The sequence below is a fragment of the Pseudopodoces humilis genome, chromosome 17 (genome assembly GCF_049639895.1).
Source record: "Pseudopodoces humilis isolate 2021_Gansu_Grassland_sample_001 chromosome 17, ASM4963989v1, whole genome shotgun sequence".
NCBI lineage: Eukaryota > Metazoa > Chordata > Aves > Passeriformes > Paridae > Pseudopodoces > Pseudopodoces humilis.
In genome coordinates this window covers 6,411,669-6,427,833 of record NC_142216.1, presented here as the reverse complement: position 1 = coordinate 6,427,833, position 16,165 = coordinate 6,411,669, and the positions used below count along the sequence as shown (strand labels likewise).

Below are 16,165 nucleotides of genomic sequence, written 5' to 3'. Positions count from 1 at the left end.
CGTTATTCCACCCAGGCCGGCTCTGATCTGTCCCCGAGGTGGCCTGGGCACACATGGCACATGGCCACCTCCTGCTGCTGCTACATGTCCCCAGGGCTCAGCCCTGCTCCATGCCAAGTGACAGCTCCTGCATCTGTGTGGGTCAGCCCTGCTCTGTGCTGGGTTGATGGTGTCCTGGTCCCCAAGGGTCAGAGCCCTGCTCCCTGCCAGGATTATGGCATCCTCATCCCTGTGAGTCAGACCTGCTCCGTGCTGGGGTGACGGCATCCCGGTCCCCAAGGGTCACAGCCCTGCTCCGCCCCCTTTCTCAGCCAGAAATAACTTCTGTCCCGTGGCTGGACCTTGGCATCTGGGCTGGAGCCCAGGGCGGGTTGGGGCGAGCAGCAGGAGCCCAAGGGTGCCGTGAAGGGCCAGCAGAGGCCACCGAGTGCTGGTGGCTGCAGCTTGGCTTCATCCTCATCCCCAGTGCAGCAGGAGAAGCATCTTCAGTTCCCAGCATCTGGGGTATCCCCTGGCCAGGTAGGGAAGGTGAGGTCCCACGTGGGGGTCAGCAGGTGGGTGGGTGGACAGGGCTTGGGGATGTCCTTGGAAAAGGGGACACCACCACTGTGGGGGTCAGGGTACAGTGTCCCTGGAGTGGGCAGAGGGAAGGATGGGGTGCAGGTCCCCAGCTTGTTGTGTGGATGGTTAATGCTGAACTCAGAGCTGGCAGGGAGCTGTGCACCAGGCACCCCAGCCCCATGGGAGCCCCAGCACTGCAGGGCCCTTAGGGGAAGCTGCCCAGCATCAGCCAGAGCTGACGGATGCCAGATGCACCTAAGAGGGTCAAACAGCCCTTGTGGAGCCGAGTGTCCCGGCAGCACAGGAGGGCTCTGCTGTAGGTGGGCAGCTCAGGGGGCTCTGCCTGGGGCTGGTTTCCAGCTGCCTCTCCACAATGGAGCAACCCAGCTGAGTGGTCCCATGACCCTTCTTGCCGCTGGCTGGGCTCACCAGGTCCCGGCAGGTTCAGGGCTGCAGCTCCTGCAACCCTTGGAGCCAGCAGCTGAAAATAGCTCTGCTAAGGCGGAGGTGCTGGGGGGCGGGAGCCAGGGCCCCCCCTTGTCCAGCAGCTGCTGCTCCGAGGGCGCTTGGGGCACAAGGCTCACTCTGGGCAAAGACAGAGGCAAGGACAGGTTTTGCCCTAAAGAAAGGCAGAGAGGAAGAATGACAGGCAGGGGCTGAGGGGCAGCGTGATTTGAGCATTCCCTATGTCTGTTGAAGGGGACAGAGAGCGGTGCAAGGAGATGCTTAGGGATGATGCTGAACAGGGCTGATGCTTGGGGGGTGATGCTGACCAGGAGAGATGCTCAGCTGAATCCTAGCATCTCTCTGGGGCATGCCTGGGGCTGACATGTTCCCATGTTTGGTGTCACTCCTGGAGTGCCTCTCTCTTCCAGCCAGCCAGGATCCATCCCCCTCCCACAGAGAAGCCCCAAGAGCATAGCAGGAAGTGATGGCCATCATGAGACCGGGCCCTGGAGATGGTAAGGGGGTGCAGGTGTGTCACCAGACTGCTGCCTGGGGGCAGACCCAGCTCTGGTTAAGACCACTTGCCCTACTTTTGCTGGAACAGTCCATGCACAAGGGTGGGAGAGGCTTCTTGAACCTCTGGAGCTCCCTGACAATTCCTCACATTGAGGAAACTCCAGCCCCTGGCGTGTGCAAATGGCCCAGCCACAAAACAGAGATCCCAATGAGGGGATAATGGTCTGTGCTGGTTGGGGTCCCCAACACTGCAGCATCCTCAGCTGTGGCTGTGCTCTCCCAGCCTCCTCAGAGCCCCAGCTGGACCTGGGGAAGAAGATGAGCACAGCACAGGACCTGATGATCGAGGAGCTCTCCCTGCAGAACAACCGCGGCTCCCGGCTCTTCCAGCAGCGCCAGAAGCGAGTGCAGCGCTTTGTCTTTGAGCATCCCCGCGGCTCCAGGCAGGTGGGTCTGAGGACAGCCCTTCCCTGGCTCTTGCAGCCTTGCCAGAGAAGGAATTCCTGCCGGGGTCAGTGGTTTCTCTGCAGGGCAGCCATGGTTGGCTGACTGCTATGCAGAGGTGAAGGGAGAGATGTCTTGGTGGGCTGGGCATGGAGATGGGCAAACCTGGGGTTCAATATCCACCAAAGAGGAGGGAGATGGTGCTGATCCCCCTCTGCACCCACCCATTGTCTCCTGCAGCTCCCAGGGCAAGGGGCAGGTGGCTCACACCACACTGGGAAAGGTGATCCAGAAGGAACAGTGAATGAACAGATGGTGAGTAAATGGAGGAAGCTCTGAGGTGCTTTCAACCACCCCAAGTCCCAAATGGGCAGGGGGAGCTCCCCCTGTTCCTGCTAACTCTCCCCTCCACAGGCAGTGGAGAATGCTGAGGGCCAGGAGAATTACCACTCCGAGCTCCACGTAGCAGCATCCCCCCAAGGTGGCCCTCCAGAAGTACCCAAGAAGTCAGAGAAGGTTTTGCACATGAGCAAAGTCCTGAACCCCAGTGCCCTGGCCCCAGGTAAGTGAATGCTTCCTGCACCTGAACCCAGCACTGCTGTGATCTCAGCAACACGGGGCTGGAGGCAGTGAGCTGCTGAGGGGTCTGCCCAACCCTCCCCCAGAGATTTTATATGTACAAATATGTATCTATATCTATTTGTTATAATACACATTCCCAGTAACATGTCTTCCATGGCCACACAGAGGCTGAGCTGTTCCCAGCCCCCTGCCTCAGCCTGGCTGTGGCCCCAGCAGCCCACACTGTCTCTCCCTTGTGCAGGGTACTCGAGCCCCCTTAAAGAAATCCCTCATGAGAAGTTCAATGTCACTGCCATCCCCAAGGGCTACCGGTCCCCATGGCAGGAGCTCTTTGGTGACAGTGACAGTGCCACGTACGGCAAGAACCCGCCGCCCATGAGACCCCCTGCGTGGGACTTCAGGAGCTTCAACAGGTAACAGGGCAGACACCGCCAGCCACACCAGCCCTTGGCCAAACCCTTCAGCCTCCAGGAGCACCCACCATCCTGCCAGGGAAATTCCACCATTCATGCCCACTTTATACCCCACAGGGGCACAGCGTGGGCTCAGAATGCTCTTTTCCTACTCAGGAGCGCCTCTGTGGTTCCCTGCAAAGGCTCTTGCCTCCAGCAGCTCTCCCCCAGATCTCCTCTCAGCTCCACTACTGGGCTTGTACAGCCTTAAGCAGCTTGATCTCACTGGGTAACCTCAGGGATGAAATTTGGGAGGACCAGTTCTTACACAGATGGTCCTGGAGAAGGAATCGCTCCTGTTCCCAGCTGGGCTCAGCTCTGGGCTGGGTGGAGGAATGACAGAGTGCCAAGTCTCTTTCCTAATTTCAATAAGGTATTCAAGCAGCTGCTGGAAGCAGTGGGGGTATAAGGTTAATCTTCCCACAGAGTACTAAGAGGTCACCAGATTCCATCCAAACACCTGCTTGAGCCCAAAGCCTCCGTGCCAGGGGGTTTCTGGTGGCTCAGCCTGGCAAACTCCGTGCCCTGTGGGTGCTTCTGATGGAGCACAGCTGGTGCCTCCTCAGACCTCCAAATTACACTGGGGTCAAAGGTGGGACCCTGCAGCAAAGACTGCCAAGACAGATCTCCTTTATGGAAAGGTGCTTGGTGGGGATCCAGGAGATGGAGATCTGGTGGTAGCAAATCACCAACAGCACACGGCAGAATAATGAGAACTGAACTTTTAAGCTGAACTTCATCCCAGGGTATCAGCAAAAGGAGTCCTGTCTGTCCTCCTTCCTGAAATCCTCTGTCATGAGGATGGAATTATATTGGCTTTGGTGGCCTGGCCAAAGTCACCTTCCAGTAGGCAAGTTCCCACTGGAGTTTCCCCCCGGGACACAGCACTGCTCCCCATCAGACTGTGCCAACAGCAGCTCCCTGCGCCCACCCCAGGGCTGGGTTTGTGGTGTGGGGGACACAACTGCTGTGCCAGCACTTGGCAGAAGGGGCTGTGGGGGGCCACAACCCCTCCTTGTGGGAAAAGCCATCCTAAAGGGCAGAGATGAGCCTGGCCACCACAGTCCCTTTGCTGCTCTCCTCCCCCTCAGCCCTGGGGCTTTGCCATGCGGCTCTCCTTGAGTTAGAGCCAAGGAGGTGCTGCAGGGGGAGAACAAGAAGCTGCTGCAGACACTTGGCTCTTTTCTTTCAACATTTAACCATGTTCCTGCCTCAGGATTTATTTATGGACAGGGACTGAAGCAAGGACATGTTTCTGAATAATACTCTACCCTGTACCATTTCTCCCCTCTCACACGCTGCCTTTCTATTTAAAGTCTTCAACTGTAATTTAATACAGATGGATGTTAATTTAACTCCAAGCCTCTTGCCACCTCCTCTAATTCTTCAGTGAAGCAGGAAGATTCAGAAAGCCAATCTGCTTTTAACTGGGCTTGTCATGATCTTCCAAGCTGCTGGCTTTTGAATCACTTCTCAGTTCAAATACCAAACCACAGAAAAACAAACGTTTGGGAACAAACTGGCTATCGAAAAGCCAGTGGTCTTGCCTAAGGCTAGCTAGCTGAATCCCAGCACAGCTCCCATGGTCACAGGGCAAGGGCAAGTCCACCATCTCCATGGCAACTGCGTTAAAGCAGGCTGATTTATCCCCAATTTTAAACACTCAGATTGTGATGCAAAAACCTGGGCCACCTTGCTAAGGTGTGCTGCCTTAAGAGAGTGAAAACCAAGCTTTGACAAAGACTCTCTTTCCCCCAAAAAAAGTTCCTAGAACAAACCTCTCATTTGCCTTTCCCCCTCTTATTTCTCTTCTGCTGCAAAACAGTGCCACGTTATTCATGTTCTAACAGTGCTTCCCAAAGCAAACATTCCCACTTTTGCCTCACTGATAGCTCAGCCCCCATGTGCTGCTCCAAAACCAACATTCTTGGCTTTTTGGGGGCTGGCACACTCTACCCCAGTGTCCCTTTCCACATTTCTCCAGAAAGAGATGACAGCTCTTGCCCCCACACTGCTCCTCCTGTTAGTCATTGTTCACGAGGAGCCGTCCCAAAAGACAGGATGGAGCCAGGGCCAATAGAGCTGTACGTGCCAGAGTGATCCGGAGCAGCGCTGTCAGCCTCAGCCCTCTGCAGGACACAGGAGCTCAAGACCAGGGGATTGTCACTGTTACTGGTCTCTGAATCTAAGCCCTTCCATGTGCAGAACACTTCCACCAACACCCAGGCACCAAACCCCATTCTCCAGGCTTGCCAAAGTTTGAGTTGAGGTGTACCAGAGAACCACCTTGCTGGGCTGGCAGGGCTCTAGCAGTGTCCTGAGGGGGGAAGAGGAGGGTTGTAATTTCTAACAGGCATTGCTACATTGTGCTGGACTCAGTAAATCCAGGCTTATTTTTTCTAATACCTTCACAATGTGCCCAGCCTCTCCTTGTGACTAAGTGTGCTTCTCCTTGTGCTGCAGGACTCCAGCCCCGTTTGACAGGGCGTTGGTTGGTGAGCCGTTCTCTTTGCCCACCATAGAGCTGGATAACCTGAGTGTGCTGGAGCTGATTTCCCACAGGCCCAACTTCAACAGGGTGGCCCAAGGCTGGGTGCGGATCCTGCCAGAGAGTGAAGAGCTGTAGGACGTGCGCTCCCTTCCCCACGGCCACGGATGGTTCCCTCACTGGACTCGGACACACTCGCAGGGGAGGGGGGGCAGGAAAGCTCAGCTGGTGGGCTTGGGTTGTCATCTTTGAATGGAGTTTGACTGAGCTCGAGTGTGGGACCATTCTGAATTCCCCCTGCAGTCAGTACCAAGCCAACCAGCCAAGTCCTTGCTGTTAATCCAGCAGATCCCCGCAAGCTCCCGTACAAAACATCCCGTACAGCCTGTCCTCTTCCCTGCCTCATGGAAAACAGCAGCACTGCCAGCTGCAACACACCAAGCTGCCTCACTGCATCCTCACTGACACACGAGACCTGCTCGGACAGCTGGTGCTTTTGCAGAGAAATTCCATCTTCAGGACAACCCTGCACCTGTCATTCCAGGCAGGACACAGAGAGGAGGTGATAATGGAAGAGCACTAGCAAAACAAGTTACTTGAGGCATTGGCATGTTTAAAGCAGCTACCTTGAGCTTGGCTGGACAACAAAAACAAACAAAGGAATGGGAATCTACCTGTTTACCAACACAGCACAGCCACAATAGAGGGGAGAGGAACACTGGGAGTTGGAAACTTGTACCATTTTCCGCGAGCTACAGGCTAGCACTTGGCAGCTATCTTCCCCTTCCTACCGCTCTTTGTGTGTCTCGCTTGAAATGTAATCTAGGCTCTTGGAGTGACTTAGACCAGACTTGCTTCATGCAGTTGGTCAAGGATCAGGCCCTGCCTGGACCCAGTGCCCTGCAGAACCACACCATGTGAGGATGCTGCCAGCACATTCTGGTAAGTTCAGTGGGAAGGAAAAGCAGCACAGCTGTGCCTCCAGAGCAAGCATGGGCTTCCCTGGGAACATGAAAATCAGCAGTGAGGATCCAACCACACCAACGTTTTCAGCAGTGACACACAGTGGGACATGCAGCTAACAACAGCCTACAGTCACCAGAACATCTGGGGAAGCCCACTCACAAAATCTGACTCAGCACAGGCCTCCTTCAATTGCTTTTGTCAGGTTCTTAATGTTACCCTTTCTTATAATCCCAAAAGCACCAGGATAAAAGTTCCTTTTTCCACCACTGTGGTTAAATGGGGCAAGTAAATGTGGTAAAAATGCAGTTAGCAGCTGCCTCATATGTGAGGTTTGTATCGCTGTGCAGAGCAAACCCCACGCAGGGACTCTGCTGCCACAACATACTATTCAGGTGGGAAGATCTCATTACTCTGCTTCCCACAGAAGCAGGAGGGGGCAAGTAAATGGAAAGAAAAATGGTTTGTTCCTTAGAAACAATAAATCTGATGCTTAACTGCTGCCCTGTTCCAATTTCGTTTCCCTGCTCTTTGTCCATCATCTGCAGAACCTAGGCACCCTGGGTAACTGGCTGGAAATAATAGATAAATTGGGATGATGTGAAGCCTCCTGCATTTCAGATCTGTCACAGCACTCACAGGTCCTGGCTTTGGACACTCTGGGCCAGAGCAGGGGCAAATGCCACAGCCCTCTCCTGTCCAGCAGCAGCCTCTGCTGTCCACCACCCTGGGACAGCTCTCCCCTGACAAAAGCTGAACTAATTACCCACACCAAAGCCCAGCTCTTTCTCCAGAGAAAGCCAGCCTTGTGGTGCCACAAGTGCTACACCTCCTCTGACAGCTTGGCAGGGCTGGCACCAGGATGGGACCCAGTGGCACTGTACAGGACAGCACATGAAACTAAAAGTCGACATGCCTGTCCTTGCCCATGTAGGGTGTTGGCAGTGGCAGCAGTCACATAAAAACCAGACCAAGTCCTCAGATGCTGCACTCCAGGAAGCTGGGTCAAAGGATGGTGTTGAAAAATTCAAATATTCTTATGTACTTTAAAAAAACCAAGCAAATGAAGCTTCAGAACAGGCCCCATGCTGTTATGAAGACATCCACAAATCCACTGCATGAAAGCAGCTAATATGGAGATAAACCTAAAATCCTTCAGCTACAGACCTTGCTCAGCTGCAGGCTCCAGGCAGGATGCTGTTGCTCCGAGGCAACCACTACACTTGGAGCACAGAAAGCAAAGTTTCACGTCTTATCAAAGCAAGATAAAGTGGGACCCATGTCAGCTTGAGGGGATGCTGTTTCACAGGCCTTGAGAGCCTCAAATCTCCCCAAGAGCAGTTGCAATTGCATCCTGCCCTGCTGCTGCAGGCAGCACAAGTCTGGGCTCTGGGGCCAAGGGGGCTGTCCCCTGGCTAAATCAACAACCGCTGAACTGTCCCTCCATGTCATGCCCACACTGCCTGGCGGCTGCTCGCTTCACACAGAACTTGTCCTGCTCAGGATGTGCAGGATTAGAAGTGATGCACTTACAGATGTGTCTTTTTTTAATCAAGAAGTCAGGAAAAAGGAGGGAGGAAAATTCTGTGCGGTGGTAAGGCCAAGCCATGGGTTTGGCAGGTCTGATGAACTCGTTTTTCAACTCTTATTTAGTCCTGTTTAATACCTCATTAGGACAATCCCTCATTAGCTACCTGACAGAGAAGACTCTATGGTTACATTTTAACAGTCCATAGCGTTCCAACTAAGGATATCAAAAGAGCTTGAAAAGGGTTTGGTTTTGTTTTTCCAGAAGTTTATTTCAAAAGTGTGCCAATGGGATACACAGATAGCACTTTAATTCTGGTACCCCAGACCCACAGACCCCTGCCAGCCCTTCTCTGTCCCCCACCCACCCCCCACACTAATAGAAAGACCTGGGACGTATCAAGAACCCGATTATAAGTGGAGACACGGAGCTCAGCTTGCCCTGTGGCTGCAAGCAGGGAAATAAGGCGTCTCTAGCTCACCCACAGCTCAACATATGGTGCTACCATGGTAACTAGAAAATAACATTTACTTCGAGGATGAGGGTGGCAGGACGTGCTAGGGGGTGCTGTGCTTTCCTGCGTGGGCACCCATCCTCTGGGGATCCTGGGACGGGTAGTGGATGGGGCCTGGGGCTCTCATGAAGGGAGGTGGGGGCCCCATGGTGTGGAACATGTGTGGTCCAAAACCTGCAGAAACAAAAATTGGCAGCTTTAAGCAAAGCAACAGAAAACCTGATGTGTGTGTACTGCTGCTTCAAAGTATTGACACCACAGCTGGCTGACAGCTGTGCCTCACAGATGTGCACATCTCCCATCTCCCCGAACTCCTGCCCCTCTTTTCAGTACAACTAGGGCCAATTCCTACCCAACACATCCTTACAAATAAAAGCTGGTGGGGGGACCAGACAGGTGTTGTAACACCCATCTAAATGTTTTCTATTCAACCACAGAGCAAATACATCTACAAGAGTCCAAAATTCCATTAAAAAAACAAAATCCATCTCTGGATAGATATTTAGAGAGCCAAGGACATGCTGGCATTCAACCAGCTGCAAAATTACCCTTTGAAGTTCGGGTTAATGTGGCATTTACACAGCCAGCAAAAGCACTGAGTAGGTCTCAGTACCAGTAACAGGGATCTCCAAAATGCCTGGGAATTTGCAAGCAAATACCAACCACAACAGGCAGCTCAGTTTAATCAAACTGTGCTGACAGCTGAGTTTAGATCATCCGTTTACACTGTGTGATCAGGGATGAGGAAAATCAGCTCAGGGCATGCATCAGTGCTGCAGCAGTGCCTGGCAAGGAGGAAGAGACTGTCTACCACTGAACTTCACACCCCCACTTGAGGGGGAAACACAGGTACCTGGAGGCGGCGGTGGAGCGATGCCAGGAGGAGGTGGCAGGGCAATGTTCACCACGGCTGAAGGGCCACTTGGAGGTAGATTGAAGTAATTTGCAGAAGCCTCCTCTTCTGCAGCTGGAGGAGGGGGGAGGGCTGTAGAAAAAGTACATATGGTTATGGAAAATCTCTCAGGCAAGACAAGCAGAGGTGTCTGCCCTCAGAGCTGGAGTACAACCAATGTTTTCACAAGGGCAAACTGTTTCTACTGTTGCATGTATGAATTGGACTGAGAAGCAGAACTGCCCTGAAACCTCAGTCACCAATTTCCTTCATCTGAAACCAGCTTTGCTTTGTCCACCATACAACACTCAGTGGACTAAGAAAACATTAAAAGTGTGGGTTGCCAGTATCCCTGACCTAAGTAAGTTGAATTCAGCTTTAACTTTTCACTCATCACATAAAGAACTCTCTTTTCATCAAGGACTTGCTCCTAGACAAAGCTCATCTCCCATCCAGCTGGATCAGCTGCAAACCTACTGTAACTGCTCTGGGCTCACCACTGCCTCTACCATCCTCAACAGTCACTGCTTCCAGAAGTTTAACAACAGCCTCACTCATGCTCACTCAGCATTAAGTGTTTCAGAGATGAATACAACTCCCTCACCCCCAGGAAGTCCTGGAACTGGCTCCAGCTTTATCCCCGATTCTGTAGTGCCTTCCTTGTCCTTTTCTTTCCCTCTTGCCGCCTGGGACCTGAAAAACAGACAAAAGTTTGAGAACAAGGATGAGAAAAGCAGGATAAGGAGATATTTACATTGCAGTGCCTTCACATTATCTATTTCAGATCCATTTCTTCAGGCCAAAGATGAAAAATTCACAGAACATCAGACAGATGGTACCAAGTTTGCAAACAGTGTTTACAGGAGATGGACCAGGAGCAAAGCACCAAAACTCAACCGTAATCCTCAGCCAAAAAATCCCTTATGCTACTCGTGTCATCTCCAAGCCAGATCCCACAGTAAAAAGAAAACTAAAATGCAAGAGGACTCCAACTATTTACCAAACAAGTATCTACTTCAGCATAATGCATAATCCATTGCTGCTGGTCAGGACTGTAAAGTGAGAGAAGAACCTTGCAGATCCTCCAGGCTTCCTCCCCCCACACTTACCTTCCCCATTTGACGTTGAGCCTGCGGCCATTGACAATGAGTTTGTTGAAGGATTTCTCAGCAGCCACCTCTGCAGCCTGTCTGGTGGCAAACTGGATGAAAGCACATTGCTGCCTCTGCACCACCGTTATCGTCCGGATCTCCCCAAACTGGTAGAAGTGATTTCTGAATGGGACAAAAAAATTATTATGATAGCCCACTCCTCCTAGTCACAGGGTATAGGGCAGGTGAAATAGGTATGCTCAGAAACTTTCTCTTCTCCATCCCTTAATCATTAGAAATTAATCATCTATCAGTTAATCATAATTAGCCCTCTGTGCAATTATGGAGCAACGAAAGCTCTGCAGCAGCTTATTGGAGTAGCTAGCTAAAGGATACAGGACTTCCTTGTAAAAAGGGTTACACAGTATCCCAAACAGCTCAAAGGGATGACTTATCTTTAAAGAGATAAATTTTAATCAAAGCATTTGAAATGTGCCTGTTTGTTCTCCAAGAAGCTGGCACTCCTCTGCGCTTTCCCACCAACCAGTTCCCTATTAAAAAAAACCTGAAAGCCAGATTTATTTTTGTTCCTCACTTGAAGAGCTGTTATCAAAGTGTCAAACAAAAAGGCAAGGGCAATACAAATTCACCAACACACCTGAGATCTGATTCAGTGATGGTATCTCCTAGCCCTCCAACATACAGTGTAGTAATAGTCTTGTCTTCAGGAGGATCTAGACGAGGCATGGTTGATGCTCGTTTCAGAAGTTTGTCAGCCACGGGATCATTAATTCCATAGTAACGATCTTTGATGTTCTGGTCAGCCAGAGGATCATCTGGATCTGTAGGTTTCTCATGTCTAAGGTTCAGCAAACAAAGTGTTTCATAACATCAGGAATGACTGATTGGATTAAAATGACTGCCAGTTTCCCTTCTCAAGCCCTCATGTCAATTATATCCTTAACTCTAGCCACATAAACACGCCAAGATGGAACAAAGCCCTGCAAATTTCAACTGCAGCCAGGACTGCGTCAAGTTCTGAATGAATGGCACTTCTGACAGCTCAACACAGCACTACAAAACACAAGATCTGGGTTTGAAACAGCCTCTTGTTCAAATACAAAGATCTCTGCTTGAGGGGACTGACACCACGAAGGGGAAAAATTGACTAGACAAGAGGAGAGCTGCAGTCACTGCTTTGGCAAATGGCATAGCCAACTTCTCACAAACCAACTTGCCACCACAGAGATTCATTTTCTGGCACTGGATGCAAGTTCTGCCCTCACCCAAACCACTGTAGTGTCTCCTGCCCACTGCAGCATCTCCAAGGGAAGCTTCATTTGACCATGGTGAACAGATTGACTGTGTCTGTACCTGTAGGGACACTCCTCTCCTCTCTTGCACTCTCCTTTTACCCAGAAGGAACAGATGTGAGGACGGTTGCGTTTGTAGTATGGAGTGGTTCGGGCCAGCTTCAGCAGCATGTCACTGGTAGATGTAGCTTTTCCTAGTGCACCAACTGGTCTAGTGCCATCAGAATTGGCTATCTGAAAGCAGGCAGAACACAAATAATTATGTGCATATCAACACTGAACACTAATGCACAGAATCAGAGCAAGGAAGTGGCTTTAAGAGAAGCTAGGTCATTGCTGCCCTTTCCTCCCCACACACAGCCCCCCAAAAAGCATGATCATGGCTGGCTACACTTACCTCTCGCTCCATGTTCTGGGTATAGTACTCTTTGTTGACGTCAGATTTAGGCATTTCATCCTTAAGAGAGAGTCCTGCATCCCGGACTTGGATAGGCAAACCTAAAATGAAACAAAAACCCCCAACCAATCCATATGAAGAACAAGCTGAAAGAGCAGAAATAGTGATTTCTGAAACCTGCAGTGACCAGAGGTAAATCATCTGCTACTCAGAGAAACCATTCTGCCCTTGCAACTCTGAAGGGACATGACCACCAAGACCTCTTAAAGACTGTCCAGTGCCAATTACATGCACACATTTAAAGTGATTTCACCAACTCCATTTCAGAGGGCAGCTCTTTGTCTTGGATCAGGTATTTTGGGTACACACCATATTCCAGGTCGAGCAGGCAGGTCTGACAGACGTTCTTCAGCTTGCTGCAGGTCTGGCACACTTCTGTCTTCTTGAAGCGCATCCGCACCCCAGGGCACCAGCGGAACACTGTGAATGGCCTGGCACAAATCTGGGACAGAAAGGTGGCACTTGGTTCACTCTGCACAGAGCTACCACACTGCTTCTTGCATGGAAACAAACCCCAAACTCATCTAGCTTCTTCAAACCATAAATATAACTTCTTTGTCCTAAAGCTGACTCAGAGCTCAGGAAATATTTGTTTCTATTTGGGGCTTTACTTTGACAGGATGAAGTTTTGGGCAAGATTTTTCCCCCCTTGTAGTTTTTCTTTTTATTTATGACAATAATCAGAGTGCAGATCTACTCAAAGATATAGAAATTCTCTTTGATTCCAGATGATGTCAGTGTGGAGCTTCTAGAGATGAATTACAATGATGGGTACATCAGGCACCAGCACAGCAGCAACCCAGGAGAGGTTATGAGTAATGCTTTAAGTTTCAGCTTTCGTATTTTTCAGATTCTGTGCTGCCCAGGTGTGTAGCTCTGAGTTTCATACTAAGTGTTAGTAAGCTCTCTTCACAGAGTAGGTAGACAAAACAATTCCTTTTCCAGCCTGAGACTAAGGAAAACTGTTACAAGTTTCAGACCCAAAAAGAGAAACAATGGTGGACTGAAGAGAGAAAACAAGCATGATGGGACTTCATAATCCAAAGCTGTAACTGGACAATTAACCTTGATATGCAGATGTACCAAAACTTATAAAAGTGTGGAAACTCATGACCAGTCATCCATTTTTGTGACCATTTTGGGTTCATCTTGGGTGTGGCCCTGGCCAGGCTCCTGTACTGCCCAAGGTGTATCCTTAAGGCCTTTCAATAAATACCTACTTTATCCTTTAACTGTCTAGTCTCTGTTCTAGGTCAAGCCTCTCATGAAAGCTTTGGTGCAGAAGAGTGAAGATCCCTCTTATCTCATGGATTGATGCATTTGCTTCCTCTGCATGTACAGCTCGAGTACATAATAAAATCTCAATCTGTACAGACCCCAAATTTTACCTTCTTCTGTACCTCAGATGAAAACTGACAAAAGGGCTAAGACCTCCTTTAATTCTCCTCTGTCCAGGCAACATTGATTATTTCTTCCTCTTGGAAATAATTGTGCCTTTTTTCTTGGACAGCCAACACAAATCACCAAATAGCCATGAATAACATACACAGTAAAACCCAAACTCCAGGTATTTTGCACTTCTCAGTAAAAACAACAAACTCACACAAGAAAACATGGATCATTTAAACTGCTGTAATAACTTCAAATATTGTACAACAGTATTTGCAAAACCTCATTCTGATAAACATGAAGATTTGTTTAGACAGACTCAGGATTTGCTCAGTAATTTTACTATTTTAGGACCAACTGACTTTGTCTAACAAGCACAGCAGACTGACCTAAAAATTTATGTAGTTACATAAACATTTTAAGTTAACCTACATAAGCACTCTTCTGAAGCTGACAGGTATTTAATCATTAAAATGTATTATTCCTAGACCTGCACCTATTTCGACAATCTTTCTTCAAAATACACAAACATACCTTGCATTCTTTTCCATATTTTTCTTTGGTCTGAAATATCAAAAAAAAAAAAAAAAAAAGAAATCATGAAATATCATAAATTCAATATAAAACATGAAACATATCACTGATGTTATAACACAGTAGGTTTTTTCATAATTATACTCCGTTTAGACTCACTCACCCCTGTGTATTTGGCTTATACTTTGAAAAGTCAACAAGAAAAAAAAATATAAATCCTGAATACTCTCAATACACTTTTGGTTTAGAAACTTTCCTAAAAACAGTACTTTAAGTCCCACCTCCTGTACTGATGAAAGGTGAGAATGAAAAGGAGCATTAACAGCTCTTCTTAAGGAAAGATGATGTTACATGAAATAAGCCATGGAAACAAACAGGTTTTGAAATAGACTCCATGCTATCATTAGGGTTATGTTTCATGAGAACGACCAAATCTCTCTCAGCAAACTCTGTGGAACACAAATGTGAAGGAGATAATGTCAATGTTGGTCACAGGCAACCAGGCCAGGCAGAGAAAAGCAACATAACATGGACTGACTCACCCTGCACAGAGAAAACCAAGGAAAACAAACAGGAACTTAAAACTACCTTCATAAATCACCTTTAACTTAGTTTTAGAGATGCATGTTTGTCACATTTTAGAAATTGTGCTAATTAGAATTTAAGCAGCTCACAGCTCTCCATACTGAAGTTTTCCAGTACTAAAACTTCATTTTCTACTATTTGCTGTACTCCAGACACTGGACTGTGTCATCTTCCTCTCCTTTTTGATTGATTTGTTCTTAAATCACACCCCTAACTGTGACACCAACAACAGCTGGAACCAGATCCTGTTGTGCAGAACCAGCTGTTCAGGAGTGTGTGTTCACTTCAGCATTTCTGCTGTACCCAGTCCTATTTCAGTCCCCAAACCCACAGTTTTAGGGCCACCAGAGAGACAGGGAAGGACAGTGGGGTCCAACAGGAACATACCATCCGAATATAGGGATTTTCTCCAAGACATGTCTGGCAGAGGATAGGGAAGTCCTGAATTAAGAAAAAAGTCGGGAATTTGTAACAAGCTCTGCCATCACAACATTATTCAAGTCACACTCTGAAAAATTATCTAGTTTAACTCATAAAACAGATTAAAATATGCAAATGGCATCGGGAGAGCCACAAGCCACAACCCAAACCCAATTTATTACAGAATGATAATCTGCTGGTTATTGTAGTTTCGAGTAAAACTTAAAGAGTAACCAAATAAAAAGCGTATCCTTGAGATCTGAACCTGTCAGCGTCTGGACTGCCGGAGGTGACACCGCCCCCGTTATCCCTCAGCAGCGATTGCCTGCACCAGGCTCACTCGGGAGAGGCCTCAGCTCGAAGGGACGCGGCCACGGGCACGCGAGGGGCGCAGCTCAGCCCCCACAGCGCCGGGAGGAGCTCCCAGCCGCTACAGCCGCTGAACCGCGCCGCTGGGGAAGGAGCAGCGGAGCAGCTCGTTCCCTCTGCGCCGTAAGGAGGGCCGGGAAACCGCGGCAGAGCCCTCCCGGGCGGCTCAACCGCAGCTGGCGGGTCCCCAGGGCAGGTGACGGGTCCCCGGGGCAGGCCCAACCCTGGGGCCGCCTTCCCGCACTCCCCTCGCCTCGCGGCCTTGCCGCCCCACATGCTCCCGTGGCGGAGCAGGGCTCCGCCGGCCCAGGCCCGCTCTTCCCGGCTCTCCCGGTTGTCCCGGTCCTTGGCGGCCGCTCCCGCTCACCGCATCCTCCCAGTTCTGCCGGTTGTAGGTGTTGGAGCCCAGCGATGTGGACATGGCGGCTCCGCTCCGCTGCCGGCAGGCGGCGGCCGGAAGTGACGCCACTTCCACCGGCGCAGTGACGGAAAGGCGGGCTGCGGAACGGTGACGTCACAGCGCCGCGGCCGCCGGGGGCGCTCCGGGCACAGCTCAACGGGCGAGACCACGGGCAACGAGAGAGGGGGGGAACTCGGGGACGAGACCATTGGGAAAAGAC

At 50.1% G+C, this 16,165-nt stretch overlaps 2 protein-coding genes across 6 annotated transcripts; one reads left to right on the top strand and one right to left on the bottom strand.

The window, feature by feature from the left end:
- Positions 1–351: 351 nt before the first annotated feature.
- MYOZ3 (myozenin 3) lies at positions 352–6,945 on the top strand. Of its 4 annotated transcripts, none has more exons than XM_088063619.1 (7): positions 352–519; positions 1,441–1,523; positions 1,808–1,971; positions 2,209–2,283; positions 2,383–2,530; positions 2,792–2,963; positions 5,466–6,945. In XM_088063619.1, the coding sequence occupies exons 2-7, from the start codon at positions 1,493–1,495 to the stop codon at positions 5,626–5,628; spliced, it is 753 nt and encodes a 250-aa protein (XP_087919745.1). In that variant the 5' UTR covers positions 352–519; positions 1,441–1,492; the 3' UTR covers positions 5,629–6,945. The 4 variants fall into 4 exon arrangements, with proteins under 4 accessions (XP_087919745.1, XP_014108456.2, XP_087919746.1 ...); XM_014252981.2 differs by having other exon boundaries at positions 1,437–1,523; XM_088063620.1 differs by having other exon boundaries at positions 352–528.
- Positions 6,946–8,340: 1,395 nt separating this feature from the next.
- On the bottom strand, positions 8,341–16,035 carry RBM22 (RNA binding motif protein 22). Of its 2 annotated transcripts, none has more exons than XM_005523580.3 (11): positions 15,913–16,035; positions 15,144–15,197; positions 14,172–14,201; positions 12,558–12,690; positions 12,189–12,289; positions 11,853–12,025; positions 11,137–11,337; positions 10,497–10,661; positions 9,992–10,080; positions 9,349–9,480; positions 8,341–8,669 (listed from the first exon to the last, which is right to left on the bottom strand). In XM_005523580.3, exons 1-11 carry the CDS (start codon positions 15,964–15,966, stop codon positions 8,539–8,541), a joined length of 1,263 nt encoding a protein of 420 aa, XP_005523637.1. In that variant the 5' UTR covers positions 15,967–16,035; the 3' UTR covers positions 8,341–8,538. The 2 variants fall into 2 exon arrangements, with proteins under 2 accessions (XP_005523637.1, XP_014108479.1); XM_014253004.2 differs by lacking the exon at positions 15,913–16,035 and adding an exon at positions 15,442–15,849 and having other exon boundaries at positions 8,342–8,669.
- Between the last annotated feature and the right edge of the window lie 130 nt (positions 16,036–16,165).

What these genes read in the sequence shown, in the direction of transcription:
- MYOZ3 (XM_088063619.1), top strand. Translation starts at nt 1,493, where the DNA reads ATGGCCATCATGAGACCGGGCCCTGGAGATG. An exon ending in GAGACCGGGCCCTGGAGATG is followed by an intron (nt 1,524 to 1,807) that starts GTAAGGGGGTGC and finishes GTGCTCTCCCAG; the next exon opens with CCTCCTCAGAGCCCCAGCTG. An exon ending in GAACAGTGAATGAACAGATG is followed by an intron (nt 2,284 to 2,382) that starts GTGAGTAAATGG and finishes TCCCCTCCACAG; the next exon opens with GCAGTGGAGAATGCTGAGGG.
- RBM22 (XM_005523580.3), bottom strand. Translation starts at nt 15,966, where the DNA reads ATGTCCACATCGCTGGGCTCCAACACCTACAACCGGCAGAACTGGGAG. An exon ending in GGAGAGGAGTGTCCCTACAG is followed by an intron (nt 11,338 to 11,852) that starts GTACAGACACAG and finishes GCTGAACCTTAG; the next exon opens with ACATGAGAAACCTACAGATC. An exon ending in CTCAACGTCAAATGGGGAAG is followed by an intron (nt 10,081 to 10,496) that starts GTAAGTGTGGGG and finishes TCTGTTTTTCAG; the next exon opens with GTCCCAGGCGGCAAGAGGGA.